The sequence below is a fragment of the Pavona decussata genome, unplaced genomic scaffold, assembly GCF_977016875.1.
Source record: "Pavona decussata unplaced genomic scaffold, jaPavDecu1.1 SCAFFOLD_137, whole genome shotgun sequence".
NCBI lineage: Eukaryota > Metazoa > Cnidaria > Anthozoa > Scleractinia > Agariciidae > Pavona > Pavona decussata.
The window spans coordinates 1358134-1378717 of NW_028145550.1; the positions used below are offsets into that span (position 1 = coordinate 1358134).

Consider the following 20584-nt stretch of genomic DNA (forward strand, 5'->3'; position numbering starts at 1 on the left):
AGTAACTATCAGGAATATCGCAATTGTCACAATTATCTTGTCATCTCTTGTGCGTTGCTAAAAATTTGTCTCCGAGATTGCAGCGCGGGAATAAGTGTGTACGGCTGCTGTGTCATTGATATTTTAGTTTTGCTTGCAGGATGTCCAATAAAATTTTTAACTTTCGATTTAATTAACAATCGCAGTTCAATTCTTTGATTGGCCGGGGTTTCCTCACTTTCAGTGTTTTTGAAAAAATCACGATACAAATGTTCAAATCCCCGGAATAGCTGGTCTTCTACATAAAGCAAGTCAATTTACCTTTGATTCTGCCAGACGCCATAACAGAATGCTTAAATCACGATTTGGAACGTGTAGATTAAGGCGAAAACCTTAAACGATTTTCACTGTCATCATACTCAGCAAAAATCTACGCCGTCGACCAGTGAGTAAAATTTTCCTTTATGACGTCAAATTACCAGCAATTGGAATCTTTCGCGCGCGCTGAAATCTTGTTGGTTCAAAAGGGTTTGAATAACGATGGACACAATATCAATACTGATATATTGCGTCGACGAAGGAGAGGCTCCCTAATCGAGTCGTCCCAATACTGTCCATCATGCCCAGCGCGCGTGTTCCTTAGCGCGAGAAATCGAGAAAATAGGTTGTGTGTCGGTGCAAAATCGCACCGTGACAATAGCATTATGAATATGACAGTCCATCATGCCCAGCGCGTTTCGTACCCAGTGCCTACCGCTGTAAATGTTCCTGAGCGCGAGTAATCGAGAAAAGAGGTTGTATATCGGATAGGATTGATATAAAAATAGATATTAATAATTTTTTGAAAAAAAAACACACACACACAGACACGCGTTTCGGGTATATAACCCTTCCTCAGTGTAGAGAAAACCACGTTTCGTACCTAGAACCTACCTCTGTGCACATGCATGTTTCTAAGCGCGAGAAATCGAGAAAAGAGGTTGTATATCAGATATGATTGATATAAAAATAAATATCAAAAAGTGTCAAAAATGGTTTTAAAAAAACACAGACGTTTCTTCAGTGTGGTCATGTCATGCATCTCCGAGGAACTTTTCTTTCACCGTTCATTATAAAAACGTCACAATAGCATCTTGACGTCCCGCGCGCGTTACGTACCGTTTCTCGTGATTTCGCTACGAAAAGTACAACACGAAAAGTACAAGACAAGGTACAGCTGTAAGCTCCTTTTCTTTCTGAAATATTTCGTAGACTAATCCGAGGCCTTATCTTTTCTAAATATTCCGTAGATCAAAGCCTGATCAGGAAAGTATTGACTATTCTTTGAGCCATCGCGGTCACAAAGCAAATAGACCGAGTCGGTATACTCGGTGGCAATTGCGCCAAACTAATGCTGTTGAACTAGACACGTTGACACTCATTGTTGAACCAGAAAACGGAGCTTCATTCGGAAGCCGAATGATTTGCATTACATTCAATTTGAAGAAGATTTTCTAAAATTGTAATCACCAAGGTCTGATTTGATAAGAGTTGCATTAAACATACAAATAAAGAAACAAAAAATACACACTTGTATGACTAATAAACTGCACCGGAAAAATAAAGAAGTAACGCACAAAGAAGAAGTAAAGTCGTAAAGAAGTACAGTCGACGCACTATAATCTTTGATTACTACTACTATAGTTGTCTAAAGCAAGAGATTGATTATCACACCACTTTCGAAGATGCACGTTTAATCATTGCGATTAGACTGCGAGTATGGTCGTGCCTTGTCCTCAGATCACGTGCGCAAAGTGACGGTAAAATTATGCAAATTAGAAAAGTAAACGAGGAGGGCTTTGCCGCTTGCTAGATCCATCAAGGACGCGCTACAGAACTTAGGAGAACAAAGAAACTGCTCGCAGACTGCATTGCGATCTGGGTTCGACACTTGTACTGCGGCTTGGAAATTTTCTTCTTGCAAAAACCAGCTGGACCACTTTCCGTGTATGGTTTCTGTTTGACTTTTCTGTGTACAGTTATCAATTTATTGCTAATTTGCAGAAATGGAAAGAATCCCTGTCAGAGCCACAGTCCGTTTTCCCGCCGAAGAGACCTGTTCAGCGGTTTTTCGTTCGCACCGAAAAGGAAGCCAGGCAAGGATGCCTGATCGCAGATCACGTCAGCGTATCTTAACAGACCGCCAAGGATCAAGAATTACCAAGAAAATATAGTTTTTGCTTTATTTTCATAAAACTCTACACTATGTCTTAAATAGACTATTGCGAATGACGACTGGTTAAAAAATGTTGAATTCTCTGGTAGAGCCATTTCTTCTTTTCTATTCGCAAAGATTTAATTTAAAAAACAAAGTAAATATAAAAGTTAAATAACACTAAAGTTAAAAAAAGCTAAAAGTATGTACAATAGGGAGATAAAACTAGCCTAAGTTCTTGCCATGATATTCTCAGTTATGAATGACGACATAAAAGCGATATTAAATAGAATGTAACAAAAGCTGACCAATAAAAAATAATGACATAAACTAAACTAGTAGCACAACAAGACCCTGAAGGCGACAACAGCGTATGAACTGACCCACATTCGATTGGTTTAGCTTTTCTTTCTTGTTGGGACGAATTGCAATTAGTTCGCCCTGAAGTAGTTTCGCCCCTCTATTATTCGCCCGGATCAAACCTGAGGTCGTTGCAACGAGGAGCCAACAGTTGCATTGTCACATTTGTAAGGGAAACAATGTCACTCAGGAGTGTCACGCTAGCTCTGTTTGCCATTCAAATGCTTGTTAACCGCAAGATCTTCTTATAGTAATTCTTGTAAGAGTTGCGTTACGATGTGCTGTATCTGAAGTTGTCTGACCTGATGAAAGTCACGTAAGACAGGCATGTCACGCTACATCTATATCTCGACAGCTCTGTGCAGGAATTCGTGACAGTAAATCTTTCAAGAATTGCGTCACGACATGCTATACTCCATGTTGATTTGGTTGACGATTCAGTGTCACGCAAGATCAGAAACATTTGTTAATTGCGAAGCTTGTGCAAGTTAACTTGCTGATGCCAGATCGCAGATCACATCAGCGCATCTTAGCAGGCCGCTATTGGCTAAGGATCAAGAATTACCAAGAAAAGATAGTTTTTGCTTTATTTCTATAAAACTTTACGTTATGTCTTAAACAGACTATTGCGATTGACGACTGGTTCAAAATGTTAAATTCTCTGGTAAAGGCATTTGTTTTTTTTCTATTAGCAAAGATTTAATTTAAAAAACAAAGTAAATATAAAAGTTAAATAACACTAAAGTTAAAAAAAGCTAAAAGTATGTACAATAGGGAGATAAACCTAGCCTAAGTTCTTGCCATGATATTCTCAGTTATGAATGACGACGTAATAGCGATATTAAATAGAATGTAATGAAAGCTTCAACCATTAAAAAAAATAATGACATAAACTAAACTAGTAGCACAATAAAACAGATCCTAAAGGCGACAACAGCGTATGAACTGACCCACTCTCGATTGGTTTGGCTTCTCTTTCTTGTTACGACGAATTGCAATAATTAGTTCGCCCCGAAGTAGTTTCGCACCTCTATTATTCGCCCAGATCAAACCTGAGGTCGTTGCAACGGGGAGCCAACAGTTGCATTGCCACATTTGTAAAGGAAACAATGCCACTCAGGTGAGGAGTGTCACGCTAGCTCTGTTTGCCGTTCAAATGCTTGTTAACCGCAAGATCTTCTCATAGTAAGTCTTGCAAGAGTTGCGTCACGATGTGTTGTATCTGAAGTTGTCTGACCTGATCAAAGTCATGTAAGACAGGCATGTCACGCTACATCTATATCTCAACAGCTCTGTACAGGAGCTCGTGACAGTAAATCTTTCAAGAGTTACGTCACGACATGCTGTACTCCACGCTGATTTGGAAGACGATTTAGTGTCACGCAAGATCAGAAACATTTGGTTAATTGCCGAAGCTTGAGAAAGTTAACCCGCGTGACGAACCGTCAGATGATCGTCGCGCAAGGAGGAAATGTCACGCAACATCAGAAATATTTGTTGCCTGGAGGAGCTCGTTTCATATAGTAATAATAGTAGTATTTGATCCGTGTCGATATGTACTTGAAGGTGGTAACGGGATCTTTGCCAGTTACGCGGCAGCAAAGTATCGTCACACCAACTGCAACTGCAGCAGTAAGAAGGAAAAACCACAACATAGCTTGACCAGGAGTGAGGCCTATTCTGTAATCTACAGGAAAGAAAATCAAGGAAGAAATTAAAGGGGCTACATCCTGCTATGGCCTGGCGCGTTTTCGCCTGTACACAGGGTCAGTGCATTGGGCTTTGCGGGAGTATCTCGACGGTGGAGCCACCTAGTTGCAAGCCAGCCTGAACGTTAAGGCCTGGTGAATAGGATCACTTCTTTTCTGTGTCTCCCTTGTTTTTGGCTCGCCTTCCACTGATATAGTTGAGTCGCGTCTTATTTCAGTCAAACGTTTCAAGGAACCGAATAGCTGTACCTAGACGAATGTTAAATGGGCCCGCAAAAACCCCCAAGTAACATCAAACATTTTTTAAAATGCATTTCCTCCAACAAAACAGAGAACAAATTTATGGCTTCCTCAAAACAAGCAAGCAAACAAATAAATGCTCTGGAAATGTTTACAAATTTTACCGTTCTACGAAATATTTTCGTTTTCACCAAGATTGATATTCTAAAATATTCTCTTGACCCTGCAACAGTTGATTTTGTGTGCGTAGTCGAGATAACATTATTGAGCAACAGTGTTTATGGCACAATTTTTCTCTGTTTATTTTCCCAGCCTTCGGGTATCTGGGGGTAAACTCTAACAGAACTTCTCAAACTCATTAATAATTCATGAAGAGAAAACAACGGAAATCACTAATGTGAAGGAGGTTTTGATATTTTCATCTTAATTATCATAAAATTTGGAGCACTTTTGCTTTGCATTCACCAAGAATTGTTAGGCTATAACAAACACTCGAAAGAGTGTTTCTTTCTATTTCCAAAAACCTACGAAGTTGGTTGAAAATGGCTCGGCTACGCCTTGTTTTTTTCAACCCACTTTCTCGTGTTTGATATATTACAAAACGCCAGTACGTACTGTTATCCGTTGGAGTAGGTGTTGCCGTATTCTGTGCATCCCTCTGTGACTCCCCAACAGGACTTTGTCTTGAATAGACTGCCGGCTCCTCCTTCTCATCGGTGTTTTCGCTGACAGGCTCTGCACTTTTGGGAGGTTTTGAAGTCTTTTCAGCATCTGTCTCTTCCGACTGCTTGGTTTCGTTGAATTTCTGCATGGCAGCTTGGGGAAAACATGACGTTTTAAAAGTCTACTCTCCAAATTAATGAGTACACAGCCGGGCAGTGCAAGCAATTTGTTTGAATGGGAAACCCCTTGGACAAGTGAACACGTTTGTTTAACTTTATGAAGTAGTGATTCAGGAAGGAGATGCCTCCAATGATATCAAAGGAAGAATTGGGTGCGCAACAATCCAATATGGAAACCGACTAAGGTTGGTAACAATTCAAAGCTGAGATTGCTTGAAAGCAGTCTCATGCTAGTGCTCCTATCAACTGGGAAATCTAAAGAATTAAAGAGGAAGATAGCAGCAAGCTCGACCGTTTCAAACTTTCTCGATAAGGTGTCTGAGAAGAGTGTCTGAGAAGAGTTCTACAATGGAACCTCGATTTAACGAAGTGCCAAGAGACTAGGGAAATTCGTTCGTTATATCGAGGTTCTGTTACATACATTTTTAAGAGTGCCTGACTGTAACTTTCGAGAATCGCTGGCCAAGCTTGAAAAATTGAAACTCCTGATAATTTGCCTGAAGTTTACTTTTGGGGAACTATCTTCGAAAATATTATTTGAATGTTCTGGATATTTTTAGTTTTCGAGAATTTTGGAGAAAACGAAATAACGGGTTTTGCCTCATTAGTTATGCAAAAATCTCACTCAAAATTAGCCAAATTCAATTCGCTCTTATTGAAACAGTACGCAACGCTAGAAAGCGAGATCGGTTTTGAATAAGAGCATAACTCACCTACTTTCTATCAATGGGACCTATGTAAACTTTTGTAGAACTTTGAAGGGTTTTATGGCTCTTTGAAAAATTGACATTTTGAAGACTTCGCGATGAGGCGAAAATTGAGTAAGTTTGAAGGTTTAAAATGCATCTTGGTATGTCAGGTATCGACTCGAGAGGAACATTGTGATGAAGCTTGGGTCTTCGTCTTTAATAATACGAAATGAAAAATCTGGGCAATCGATGCACGCGCTGACGAAAACCAAAGTTAGCGAGGCTTCGTTAACAAATTTGCATAATTCACAACTGTTGAGAAAATGCTATGTTGTGGCGACTCGGTGAAAACATTGACCCAGGCTATCTTCAAATGGTCATTTTACCTCATATTACATTTGTCTGTTTCTCTTTCTTGTTTAATAACGTGGTAGAAAAGGCCTGGACAAAAAAAAGTGCGTAATCGGAAAAGAAAATATTTGCCAAATTCTGGTGGGAAATTTGCATAATGCAAATCCCCAATAAATCTTTCTGCAAAGGAATCTGATTGGGAAGGTTTCGTTTAGAGACTATTTGACCGAAACACTCCATATAAAAGGAGTCAAAACAACGTTTAATAATCTGATTTCAACATTTCAACAAATAATTGTCGAATCTTTATAACCTTTAAATTATATTGTCAAACTGATACTCGCTATTGCGTTACCTGCGTCACGTCATTAGCTGTCGATATGTCTTAAAAGATGCCCAAAAACCAACTTGTGCTGCAAAATCGCCATTTACAACAACTAGAAAAAAGACCTTTATTTACTGGCATTTGAGCGGTTTTGATAGAAATAAAACGTTCACATGACACTGGAATACACGCTTGTCATTGAGTGGGAAAGTTAGACATAGATCAGAGTCATCAAAGTGAATATTATTAATTAAATAAAGTTTGTTTACTGGAATGCTTTTTCAAATAGCTAGTCCAACCTTTTTCAGTGGCCTTCCAAATAATGATCACCCAGAAGCGGGTCATTAAACAAAACCCCTCTCTGTTCGTGTTGTTTGATACTGTACCTTCGCAAGTGACTGAAAAACAATGTAAGCCGGCACGCCATATTTTAACGTAATACTGGTATGAAATTTCACACATACACGGATACATGCTTTAAAACCTGTGTGCCAATTTCCGTTTAACAAAATGATAACCTATCTACAGTCCACATTGGCTGTAGGGCATGCATTTATCTTTGTCGAATGTCAACAACAGAAACACAGGTATCTCAGTGACCCTGTCTACTGCATACATCACGGGTAGCCGAAGCTCTATGACCTTTGTTTGACCTTTGTATTGTCATGTCACGATGAGTGTTTCGCAATGGCGTAAATTATTAGGGTTTGTATGGGAATTTACGAACGTGTTTTGGAGTCGAAAGTAAAGGGCATAAATTGAACAAAAATGGCTTACCTTGTCTCCTTGATCTCTTGCCAGTGTTTGTGCGCCATATTTTGGCCATTTCAGTACGATTCCAGTGGGGTTTTAAAGGTTTGCTGAACATTTTCCTTGCTCTATATCCTGCTATATATGTCCCCAAAAGGTTGGTCACTTCAGTAGCAATAGTTTTCGTTGCAACGTCAATACAATGCGGTCATTATAAAATCTGAGTCGCGGACAAAGGACTGCGGACCACGGACTGGGTATAAAAGAAAAACTAAGGTAAGTTGTGGACTACGGACTACGGACTACGGACTACGGACTACGGACTGGGTTTAAAGGAGAACTGAAGTCTGAAAATCATATCTTTCTTGTATTCATTCTCAGTAAGTTTAAGATGTATCAAATCAAGTTTCGGTAGTTGTTTTTGTCCCTTTATTGTTTTTTTTTTTAGAAACAAACAAGGACTGGTAATAAAATAGTGAGGATCGACAGTGCAAACATAAAATCTTGCTTTATCTCAGCGAAACAGCTGGATTTTTAATACGCGCTGAAGAGAGCCGTCATTTTAGTTTTTAGCATACACCTCAGGGTTCGATATGGTGAAAACTGGCGTGATTAAATGCGCAAAAGGATTGATGATCATTGATCGTGATCAGCCAATGAGCCCACGTGCACAATCATGTAGATGTCATACATAGACATGTATGCAGTAGACATTGCGTATCACTGAGATAACCGTGTTTCTGTTGTTGACATTCGACAAAGATAAATACGTCATGCCCTACAGCCAATGTAAACTGTAGGGCGTGCAGTCAGTCCATAGTCCGTAGTCCATAGTCCTCCCATCCTGGTACTAACTTTATTCCTATTCCGTGGTCCGCAGTTCTTCCTCTGCGACTCGTGTTTTATAATGACCGCGTTGTTAACGTTGCAATTTATTTCAAAGAATACTATTGCTAACGAAGTAACCACGATTTGGGGGATATATATCTATAGTAGGATACCGTACATATAGAGGAAAATTTTCAGCGAACCGAAAACCCACTGGAATCGTACTGAATTATGGCCAAAATATGGCACACAAACCCTGGCAAGACATCAAGGAGACAAGGTAAGCAATTTTTGGTCAATTCATGCCCTTTACTTTCGACTCCTAAACACGTTCGTAAATTCCCATACAAACCCTTATAATTTACGCCATTGCGTAACACTCATCGTCACATGAAAATATAGAGGTCAAACAAAGGTCATAGAGCTTCGGCTACCTGTAATGTATGGAGTAGATATTGCGCGTCTGCAGTGTCACTGAGATACCCGTGTTTCTGTTGTTGACATTCGACAAAGATAAATGCATGCCCTACAGCCAATGTGGACTGTAGGTAGAAACTAAGTTATTAGTTTGTTAAACGGAAATTGGTACACAGGTTTTGAAGCGTGTATCCGTGCATGTGTGATGTTTCATACCAGTAATTACGTTAAAATATGGCGTGCCGGCTGACATTGTTTTTCAGTCACTTGCGAAGGTACAGTATCAAACAACACGAACAGAGAGTTTCTTTGACTGACCCACTTCTGGGTGATCATTATTTGGAAGGCCACTGAAGAAGGTTGGACTAGCTATTTGAAAAAGCATTCCAGTAAACAAACTTGATTTAATTAAAAATATTCACTTTAACCGACCCTATCTCATCTCACTTGACAAGCATGTATCTTTTAAACGTGATTCAAGTGTCATGTGAACGTTTTATTTTTATCAAAACCACTCATATGCCAGTAAATAAAGGTCTTTTTTCTAGTTGTTGTATATGGCAATTTCGCAGCACAAGTTGGTTTGTGGGCATTATATTGTAAGACATATCGACAGCTACTGACGTGACGCAGGTAACGCAACAGCGAGTAACAGTGTGGCACTATTACTTTAAAGGTTAAGATTCGACAATAATTGGTTGAAATCGAATTATTAAACGTTGTTTTGACTCCTTTTATATGGAGTGTTTCGGTCAAATGGTCTCTTAACGAAATCTTCCCAATCAGATTCCTTTGCAGAAAGATTTATTGGGAGATTTGCATTATGCAAATTTCCCACCAGAATTTGGCAAATATTTTCTTTTCCGATTACGCACTTTTTTGTTCAGGCCTTTTCTACCACGTTATTAAACAAAAAAGAGAAACAGACAAATGCAATATGAGGTAAAATGACCATTTGAAGATAGCCTGGGTCAATGTTTTCACTGAGTCACCACAACATAGCATTTTAATTTCTCAACAGTTGCGAATTATGCAAATTTGTTAACGAAGCCTCGCTAACTTTGGTTTTCGTCAGCGCGTGCATTGATTGCCCAGATTTTTTATTTCGTATTATTAAAGACGAAGATCTAAGCTTCATCACAATGTTCCTCTCGAGTCGATACCTGACATACCAAGATGCATTTTAAACCTTCAAACTTATTCAATTTTCGCCTCATCGCAAAGTCCTCAAAATGTCAATTTTTCAAAGAGCCATAAAACCCTTCAAAGTTCTACAAAAGCTTACATAGGTCCCATTGATAGAAAGTAGGTGAGTTATGCTCTTATTCAAAACCGATCTCGCTTTCTAGCGTTGCGTACTGGTTCAAAAAGAGCGAATTGAATTTGGCTAATTTTGATTGAGATTTTTGCATAACTAATGAGGCAAAACCCGTTATTTCGTTTTCTCCAAAATTCTCGAAAACTAAAAATTTCCAGAACATTCAAATAATATTTTCGAAGATAGTTCCCCAGAAGTAAACTTTAGACGAAATATCAAGAGTTTCGATTTTTCAAGCTTGGCCAGCGATTCTCGAAAGTTACAGTCAGGCACTCTTAAATGCCGCGCTGGAGAATATCGTTTGTTATTAAAAACTGCGTCATTCTATAATGCAATTCGAGGGATTTGATTGGCTTAGCGGCCATGGTATATGAGCAATTATACCATGGCCGAGAAATGGCGACCATTAAATTGCCTTCTGGTCGTTCTTGCACAGCGAAATCAGTAAAATCTAGCAATATTTCTCGGTTGTTTTCAATAAAACAATTATTCCACTTGCGCTTGTTGGATATGAGATGATTATAGCCAACAAGGCGCTACGCGCCTCGTTGGCTATCTATCATCTCATATCCAACGCGCGCTCGTGGAATAATTGTTAATTATACCGAGGACTTCGTTATGTAGAGGTTCTACTGTATTCCCTTTATAGGCAATATTCCCTTTACACCGGAAGAGTAGCTGGAGCTCTTCCGGGGGAATGTATTAAAAATATTTGCATGTGAAAAATTCCTACTCTTACGAGGGATACGAACACGGTCTATTTACAGAAGTGCGCCAAATTCTTCAAGCACAAATTCCATCCACGAATGCTTAATGTTCCTATTGCAGAGAGATTTGTAAATTATGTCATAAATGAGAGGTCCGAGGGCTTTAAACATGGCGATGTTCTTTCATGGAAAGAAGCTGAAAATACTGGAAGAAGATATTGCGGGGCCTTACAGATCTATGTACTGTACCACCAAGGGTACAAGAAAAAATGGCAAAATATACCAGCTATTCCAATGGCTACGTGTATACTCTTACCCGAATACTGTTCCTTTCCCATCTCTGCATATATGACGGTGAACAGATCCAGTGTACGCTTGGTAACAGGATGTCCCTCTCCGTAAATGGACTGACGCAGCTTTACGGCCTGGTAAACGGTTTGAGAAGAAAAAAAAAAAGATTAAAAACTTCATATCAAGTGGACGGAATGACTTTTGATTGACTGCTAAATTGGCCCTTAGTAACAGAAGAAAAAAGAACGCACGTAGTTAAATAACCTGATGCAATCACCAGCGAGATTTGGGAAAATTTGACGGTTTAAATACGATGCATTCAAAGGTGGTGAATGGCCTTACCAAAAAATCGCGTTTGATCTCACGCAAAATTATGGTTACCGTAAAATTTTACGGGTCTCGCAACCAAGAGTTGTTGTCGCGAACTTTTTTCGAAGTCTGGATTTCTTTGGGGAAGCTTAGAAAGCCTTGGTATCTACAAGGGAAAACAAATGTAATACCCGTAGTGTCGAATTTTCCTTTCGTCACTTCTATGTTAAGTATGTACATGTAGCTTCAAATTCTGCCAAACTCTGTCCACCTTACCTTGCCACAATACTCTAGTGCAAGTTGGGCACTGAAAGGTAGAAAGGAAACTGAATGAGAATGTTGTTGAAATTAAAGCTATCAGCAACTTCAAAGGGAGTGGGTGCCAAAACATTTGAACTAGTTGATGCAATCAGTAAAAAAACAGGCTGTCGGGGGTGGTTCTGACTTTGAGTCTGTAGATAAAATCCTAAAGTGTTACCATTCAAGCGAAAGCTGTTAAGCAGTACTTGTTTCTGATGATGTTTACAATGCAGTACAGTGTGGTTCAAACTTTTGAGTCTGTGGATGAAATCTTGAAAGATGACCACTGAAATGAAGTGAAAGCAACTGAGCTGACCGGGGGTGCCACGTCTGTTTTACAGTTTGTATTTTAGTGGAAATTCTTGAAAATACCCCCCCTCCCAATCATTTTCTATTTTTCTTGTTAGGGGGGGGGGGGGGGGGAAGGGAGGTAGAGGGAGTTCTACCTAGGTACAGGTGTTTGACTTACTTTTTCTGCTTCAAGCACATGTGTGCCAGTTTTTCATATTCGTTAGCTGAGCGAGCTTCAGCTGAATTGCCCTGTGGGTCATCGTTTGTCTCAGGCTTGAAAAGAATGAGAGAAAAGGTTAAATTTAGCTTAATGAAACTTCTCCACCATACAAAAGAATTATTTGATCAAGGGTGGTTGTAAAGCTGTTACCATGTCAGAATTCGAACTTGAAGATTGAAGACCAGTTGAAAGTTGTTGATCTCCACCTTACATTGTGTCAGTATCATTTGCTTAAAGATGCTTTACCCGGTACAAGTCATGTCTCTACTGGTAATTACTAGTGGGAAATTATGGCCAAAATGCTTTGCCTGTGATGTCGTGGAAACCAGTACTGTGAACCATCACAGTTCCTCCCCTCACCCCACCAGGGGTTGGGGTAGAAATGCTACTACATGCACATGCACGGATCATTACAATTTTGAGGGGGGAGGGGTGGGTGGGAGTCCAGAACAACATTTTTCTGCCATTTTCTTTCAGTTAAAGTTTGCACAAATTCAAAATTCTTTGCCTTGTTTTTGCCTTTTCTTCTGCAACAGATTTGTAGATTTTTGGGGTACTTGCGACCCTCCCTTTCAAAATATAATAGCCCATCCTAATTGAGCTTGTACAACCACTTGTGAAATGAATGTAAGTATACATGTAACTAGCCTGGTATTATGAATGCAAGTTGATTATAACAACCTGGATGCAGCTGCTTCCATTGTTTATCCCACAATTAAATTCTTCTCCTTTATTTATAAATGCCATAAAAATAATTAATCTAACCTGAGTAACTTTACTTTCTGTACCCTTGTCAGTTGCTGAGGAGGTATTAGTGCTACCTTTCAACCCTGCTCAGAAGAGAGAGTAAAAATGGTGTTATTTATCTTCACCGAAACAAAGTCATTTAGCTGAGCAGGAAGACAAGTCAAGAGTGAATCAAATGTTCTAATAGCAAAAACATTTTGGTGTGGATGGAAACTTATCTGAAATAACTATTTTACAAGTTAGAGCAAATGGTTTAGTCTTTACCAATTTGGTTGGTGATGGCTACTTGTATAGAAACTCAAAATGCTGCTCTGAAAATTGGGTAACGGACTGTTTCTTAATAAACACAAAGAAAATGGAAACTTCAGCAGCTTCTAGAACGTGTCTAATTTCTATTTCAATGATGTAAAAATGAACACTTGTTTTGGTAATGAAGCTCACTCACAGTCTGTGGAAGGGTGGTGTTGCCAGATGAAAATTTCCTCTCATATTTTTCTGGACAGTCAGTGTATACAACAAGATGTCCTGAAGACACCAAGATAAGAGAGGTGATTCATATTCAACAACACCAGTCTTATATGAACCATGACAAAATACTGCCAACTGGAATCTGTGTTCATTAATTTTTACATCACTAAAAGAAGGACTTGCAATATGTCTGTTTGAGTTTCTACAACTGTGCTTTGTTTTGCTGGTGTTTAAGAATCTGAAAATTTTGTTATAAATTCCCAGCAAAAGAAAAAATCCTTACACTATTAGACAAGGTGTGTTTTGCCTACTAGACTACTGCGAGGCCTAAAATACAATGTACAGTAATAGACTTCAGTCTGCAATTTAGACCTGACGAAAGGAAAGTTACATGTGTCATAAATAAAAATGAGATCTAAGTGAACAGACAAACAAAACATTCTGAGGGGTACACAACTGGGAACCCTACTATCCACCAAACATCCAACCCCAAAGAATTGACTCCCTGGGTTCATTCTCAATACAAGCCACTTATTCTCATGTTAATGCACCTACCAGGTTCACCTTGCTCTCGCTGAGCTTCATTGCTAACATTAATCAGGGATGTTTCATAATACAATTTTTCGGCCTGAGCAAATGAAACAGCATTTTCATCTAGAAAAAGTCAGTTAAGGACTTGAACATTGATTACCCTACAAATAATCAGACTGTTTTAATTTACAGATCAAAAAACAGAAAATTTAATACATTCAATCCAAAACTTTAATCTGAATTTAGAAAACTTCATGGATTCAGTTTTAACACCTAATCCTACTGGATTCAAAGAATACAAAAGACAATGTAGTAAGTACAATTGCTTGGAGGGGAGGGGAGGGTGGGTACCTAATAGTTACAGAGTTGTGTGGGTGGTGGGGGGTGGGGAATTAAGAACTTTCCATCTACTCCCTTGCATGGCTTACTTTCAACTCTTTGTGCCCTCACAAAATGTCATGCAATATTCCAAAATTGATTCCTTTACCTTTATGTTCTTTCAGTCCTTGCAAATACCATAAGATTATGCTTTTCAATCAATTTCTACCCTTTTATCTCCCAGTTACCATCCCGTTATCCTTTTGAGGTTCCCAATCCCCTTTACCACATACAAATTATTTGTATCAGTTTTTTATTGGTTTATTTGGAAATTAGGAAAGATCAGCTATATGAAGTCTCTCAATGAGTGGTATTTGTTTTGGTGAGATGGGGAAGTGAAATCATACCATAATAATTATTGTATGATACTGGTTGAGTGTGGGAATGTTTGCATGGTGAACATTTCAGTAGTAATAATTTGTGTCTGTTGGAAATTAAAAGGATACAATCTTCAAGCTGGCTGTAAATCTCTGCTATCTACCAAGTGAAAAAAAATCCATCAAATCCACTAAATTAATTGGCAACTTTTTGGCAATAATCCTGTTATAACAGACATGGTCAGACATCTCATAATTGTCTGTGTCAGTGGAGCATTCATGGGTGCCAGCAGTTAACACTACTGGTAACCAGCCTGTAACAGTTGAATGAAATCAGCTTGTAAGACATCAGCTTATATTGGGAGCCTCCTCTAAAAAGCCAGAAATCTGTAACGATTCCATATCAGGGCCCCACCTGACCCACAACCAAACACATAATATTGAGGGTGTTCGATACACAGAGATGCAGGTTGTTATGGCATCCAACAAACTTTTTTTGTAACAAGTTAGCCATAAAATACAAAATGACATGTTTTCAATAATTGGTTGTTGCGTCACTTGCCTGTTGGACTTTACAAGGAGGCGTGCCTGTTAATCAAATTTGCATATCCTGATTGGCTAACTTGTAAAAAAAAGTTTGTTGGGTGACCACGGTAAGGCGCGTTGCACTGTAAAAACTTGCAAATTAAAAACAAAAGGTTGCATAGTCTTCTTTCCCTCTCCTCTCTCTTCTTTCTCCTTTTTTCACTCTTTGCATCATTTTGCACCTTCTCAGAACCCTAAAACCCATGTTTCAGGATCGTTTCACAAAAAGTGATCAAGTTTTCCTCAGCCAACTTTTCAAAAAATTGGATAGATGAACCTGTATATGATAATACAAACCAATAGGTTTACAAATCAATATGAAACATTCCAGATCTAGTACAACAGCAAAAGGCCTTGCCTTTTTTTATCCCTTATTCTCAGGCCAAGTGTTGGCTTGTAAGGAGTAGCTAGGTGAATTGTAGCTACTTTCCCTTGAATGGGATGCTAGTCTGATCACAGGGATACCCCCAGCAGTATGTCACCAGTACCCATTTATACACCTGGTCCCAGTTGTTCAAAGAGCGGATAACTTTATCCAGTGGATAAGTTGCTATCCAGCGGATAAAATGTACTCCAACCAAAGCTTATCAGGGTCCCATAGGGGGGGGGGGGGGGGGTCCCCGGAGCCCTGGAGCCCTGAAATTTCTGCTGTGGAGCCCGGAGCCCTATCATTTTACTGACTGGAGCCCTGATCATTTTTTGGGTGTGGAGCCCGGAGCCCAAAGACATTTTTCGCAGAGCCCAGAGCCCAGCATTTTCAAGTTTGATCATTCGAGTTCCCAGATTGCATTGATTCTTGATTACTGCCTTTTTGTGTTTGTTTGTGCGTGTTAACGGGCATAAAGAAACAGAATCTGAAGAGAGGACAGTACATAATACAAGTATACGCGGTTATCTCAGTTTACAATGATATGCAACAACTTATTTAGGAATTTAATGAAAACTTTGTTATAATCATAGTGAGAGCGATAAAAACAACTTTATAGTAACGGGCCGTTCCTTTGAATTGGCAGTTTGCTCGCAGGTATCAGTTACAACAAATAAAAAAAAAAAACTTGACCGATCATTTTGAAGATACAAATAATAATTGATAAAGATTAATAGATTTCAATGCTTACCCAGTCCTTAATAGATTATATTGTTTACTGTTCATCTGATTCATGACCCTTTCCATCCTGACTTTCGGGTCTTCACCCAGCACGGTGCATAGACGAAATGACAGTTAAATGGTTAAACCTAACACCAAATCCGTCTCGAATCCCAGTGTTTTATACCCTCACAAAAATTCAAAAACCGGCATTAGTCAAAAGACCTATCATATCTGGGTGTGATGGCCCAACAGAACGCCTATCATCATTCGTAGACAAACTACTTCAGCCAATAGCACAAATACAGGACTCGTACCTTAAAGATACGACACATTTCATAAGGTTTATTGAAAGCACTGGGGGCCTAGAAACGCTTTTCTAGTCTCAATGGATGTCACTAGCCTTTAAACGAATATCCCACAGGAGGAAGGAATCACTATAGTATGCAACGCATATGAGAACTTTCATGCCAATAACCCTCCTATAGCTACAAATTTCCTGAGAGAAATGCTCAGCCTTATACTGAAGGAGAACTCCTTCCAATTTAACGGGAAAGACTATCTCCAAACACACGGAACTGCCATGGGCACTAAAATGGCAGTAGCTTTTGTCAAGATCTTTATGGCATCTATAGAAAAGGAGATCTTAAGGCAGAGCGTTAACAAACCACTAACGTGGAAAAGGTTCGTTGACGATGTATTTTGCTTGTGGGATACAATACAAACAAAGAAGAAATAGAACATTTCATTGAGCAAGCAAATTTGTACCACCCTACCATAAAGTTTGCCGCTGAAGTCTCACAATTAGAAACAACATTCTTGGATAGAACAGTCCATAAGAAAGAGAGATTCGAAAAAGAATCGATTCTCGACATGCGCACACATTACAAACCTACTGAAACATTTCAGTATACAAACTACAAACTAACACCCAGCAGGCGTCAAAAAAGGCTTCGCTAAAGGAGAAGCCCTTTAGGCTTCTGAGGACAAACTCTTCTAAAGTAGTGTTTGAGGAAAACATTAAAAAATTTAAAACATGCCTGGCATCGAGAGGTTATCCTAGTAACCTGATGGACAAAATCCTCTCCGAAGTTAACTTCGAAGAAAGAAAGAACGCTCTTACACACAGAAAGCGCACAAGAAAATCTGATTCTACCCTTCGTGACACAATTTCAACCATCACTGCCACGTTTGAAAAATATTCTAATGGACAAATGGCATTTAATACAAAACCAGCCGCTACTAAGAGAGATATACAAGGAATCTCCCTTGATGTCTTATAGAAAGGGGAAGTCGCTTAAAGACATACTTGTTAAAGCAAAACTATAAAGGCTTTTATCAACACAATGGGCACACAGCGGAGTAGTCAACCCCATTTAAACAAGTTTAATATTTAATCCACTTTTAAATGATAGGAGGTAATACAACTGGCTGCTTGGGTTTAAAAAATTGATCGGAATAGGTGACTTTTTTATTTGCGAATTCGATTTAGCGCTAAAAATAGAATTTTTACATATCAAGATTGTACACCAGAGTGGAGCCCGGAGCCCTAAAGCGTATGACGTGGAGCCCTAGAGCCCTGAAATTTTCGCCTTGGAGCCCTGGAGCCCTGCATTTTTAAGGCCGGAGCCCTGGAGCCCTAAACCCCTTTAGGACCCTGGCTTATGGCAAGTTTTTCACACAATCCCATACTTAAATTAGACAGACACTTCTACTTTATACACAAATTATACGGTTATAGGGAAATTCTTGCACACATTCAGTTGCCGCATAGTGACCTATCCAGTGGATAAAATTACCCGCTCTTTGAACAACTGGGGCCTGGGGGAAGATAGACAACGTGGAGCAAAGTTTCTTGTCTAAGGAAAAGACGGTAATGCCTAACCTCCAATCACTATACTAACCCTCTGATCTCCTAATCATCTGACCGAAAGTCTGACCTGCTAAACACTACACCACTGCACCTTCATAAGATCCAAGAGATACTTACATTGTGAAGACACTCTGGAAGCTGTGGAAAGTCAGACCCTTCTTTCAGTCCTCGTACACAAGCCAACAAACAATACAAAGCATGCTGACAGTTGCCTTTCTTCTGCAAATCAAATCAAGATGCCAATTTGTCCAGCTTGTAGGAATTACATGTAAGAACAAATGAAAATGTCCTGCAACACTCTGTTTACAGGGCATAATAACCTGGCCAGCAAAATCATCTTCTTACCTTGAATCTGCAAGAGGTAACAGAGAATGACAAAAGTAAATTAGCATAAATTTCAAACTAAATCAGTGAATACACAAATAGAAAACCTCAAAGCTGCTCTTAAGCCTGGTGCTAATAAGATGGAACACTGGGAGAGTTTGAAAGTTTGCACGTACATTGTACATATTTTTTGGTTTCTCTTAGAATTATTTAAAAGAGTTTACATCAATTAATTTAACTCAGCACAAAGCACTCATTTCCTATCTCTTGTAATTAAATATTTAGCCATTCAGATGTACATAACATTTCCATTGCCTTAGCTGATTAGCCATCTGGCAAAAATTGGGGTTAGAGGGGTAGGGTAGGGGCCATTCTGCCGTCAATCATTATTATGGTGACAACTGACTGAACAAAATACAGAATCCGGCTGACAAAGTGGATTGAAATGAGCTAATCACATCATTTTCAAGAAGGTGACATTTTGACCCCTTTGCAATCTCGCACCCAGAGAGACTCTGGGGTACTGGAATTTTATTACCGATTTCTGCAGTAAAACAGTGCAAGCTGTTAAATTTGGGGCAGCCAATGGAAAAATTTTATTTTTTTCGAATTCTCCAGAGTCTCTCCTGGCAACCAACCACTGGCCAAAAAGCCCAAGAACTCTGGGTATGGATTGGGGAATTTGAAAAAAATAAAACTAATTTTCCTTATTTGGCTGCCTCGTAACAGCTTGCATTGTTTTACCCCAGAAATCCTGCGATACTAAAAGTCCAGTTCCCCAGAGCCTCTCCTGGTGACCAACCACTGGCCAACGAGCTTGAGGACGCTGGGTATGAGATTGACCTCTTTGAGCCAAACAGCTTTGTTTTTTTAAGAGGTCCGCAGAGCTGATTGACAGCAGTGAAAAACTGTCACCGCTGCTTGAATCTTGAACTTCAGTGTCTGCATGTTATTCAAAGGCACAGCAAGCATTAATCAGACTTAAGGACGGTGCCTACTAATGGCGAAGTATTTTTGCGTGGTTTTTGGCTATGTGGGAAAAGCTAGGGCTGTGGAAATCCAAAAAGAAAACTGGGGGTAACCACGCATTTTTTAGAGATAATGTATGGCGCGTTTTTCCAAATTGAAGCTTTATTATCTCTGAAAAATGCATGGTTACCCTTATTTTCTTTTTGGATACCAGAAGCACTTGCTAAGTTTTGCTTTCCCCAAATAGTTTTAAACCGCACAAAAATATCTTTGTATTAGTAGCCCCCATCCATAGGAAACCGAGTATCAAGAGATGCGCAGAACGTATGCGCAGTAACAATAGTAGGCACCGTCCTTAAATAATTATTAGCCCCATAAAGAAAGTCTTATTTGGTTTCCAAGGTTTTCAGTAGTACATGTAGAGCTCTTTCAGTTAGTCTGCACTCTGCAGTATGGCAGCGGTTGAAACTTTACTACTGCGAATATCTCCTTTCTAAACTTTTACTCAACACCTTAACAATAAAAGCTTACTTGATTCCCTTCTCATAGATTAACTGACGCTCCTGATCTGTGAGTGGTCCCTCAGGAAGCTTCTCTTCAGGCTTAACATCGGTTTGTTCGTCATCAGGTGCATTTATAGGATCAAGGCCGACTTCAGCTCTCTTTTCCTCGTCCTGCTCGTTTGCAGACGCACTGCTTTCCATCCTGAAATCCAGCTAGTTAAACTCCGGTAATCTTGTTTTAATCTAACAAAAATTCGATCGATCAAATGTTTATGGTAAGCAGCTACCTGCACACCATTTTACAATCCCCGGGCAAACAATCGGTTTTTCATTTCATGCAACATGAAGTGAAGATATTGCGCTCGCTAAAAGGTTTTCCAGTCTTCAGAGTTTTGCAGTTTTTATATTTGAAGGTAGTTAAACGCGGAAATTTTTGCTCTAGATAAAAACGATTGAAACTACATTCCGCGCTTGACAGCAAACCAATCAGGATTGTTCATCATGTAACATTCACTGAAAAGTTTGACTAATATTTGAACAACAAATTAGGCCCCGTCCCAGGCATTCAGCTCATTATACATGTAGTTTTGAGGCCATATGAATTATATTTGTGTGTTTTAGGGTAGTTACTGCGGAAATTTTATGTTTTAGCGAGATGGAAGGTCGAAATTCTTTCATGTGT

The 20584-nt window shown here is 39.3% G+C and overlaps 1 protein-coding gene across 1 annotated transcript; it reads right to left on the bottom strand.

Moving 5' to 3' along the window:
- Nucleotides 1-2175: 2175 nt before the first annotated feature.
- Nucleotides 2176-20462, bottom strand: LOC146467232 (uncharacterized). The gene is made up of 11 exons (XM_085126331.1): nucleotides 19931-20462; nucleotides 18452-18458; nucleotides 18224-18325; nucleotides 14691-14721; nucleotides 13891-13989; nucleotides 12886-12953; nucleotides 12079-12173; nucleotides 11586-11616; nucleotides 11026-11134; nucleotides 5098-5298; nucleotides 2176-4220 (listed from the first exon to the last, which is right to left on the bottom strand). The coding sequence occupies exons 1-11, from the start codon at nucleotides 20101-20103 to the stop codon at nucleotides 4018-4020; spliced, it is 1119 nt and encodes a 372-aa protein (XP_084982457.1). The 5' UTR covers nucleotides 20104-20462; the 3' UTR covers nucleotides 2176-4017.
- Between the last annotated feature and the right edge of the window lie 122 nt (nucleotides 20463-20584).

What these genes read in the sequence shown, in the direction of transcription:
- LOC146467232 (XM_085126331.1), bottom strand. Translation starts at nt 20,103, where the DNA reads ATGGAAAGCAGTGCGTCTGCAAACGAGCAGGACGAGGAAAAGAGAGCT. An exon ending in CAGAAAGTAAAGTTACTCAG is followed by an intron (nt 12,174 to 12,885) that starts GTTAGATTAATT and finishes ATTCTTTTCAAG; the next exon opens with CCTGAGACAAACGATGACCC. An exon ending in ACCTACTCCAACGGATAACA is followed by an intron (nt 4,221 to 5,097) that starts GTACGTACTGGC and finishes TCTTTCCTGTAG; the next exon opens with ATTACAGAATAGGCCTCACT.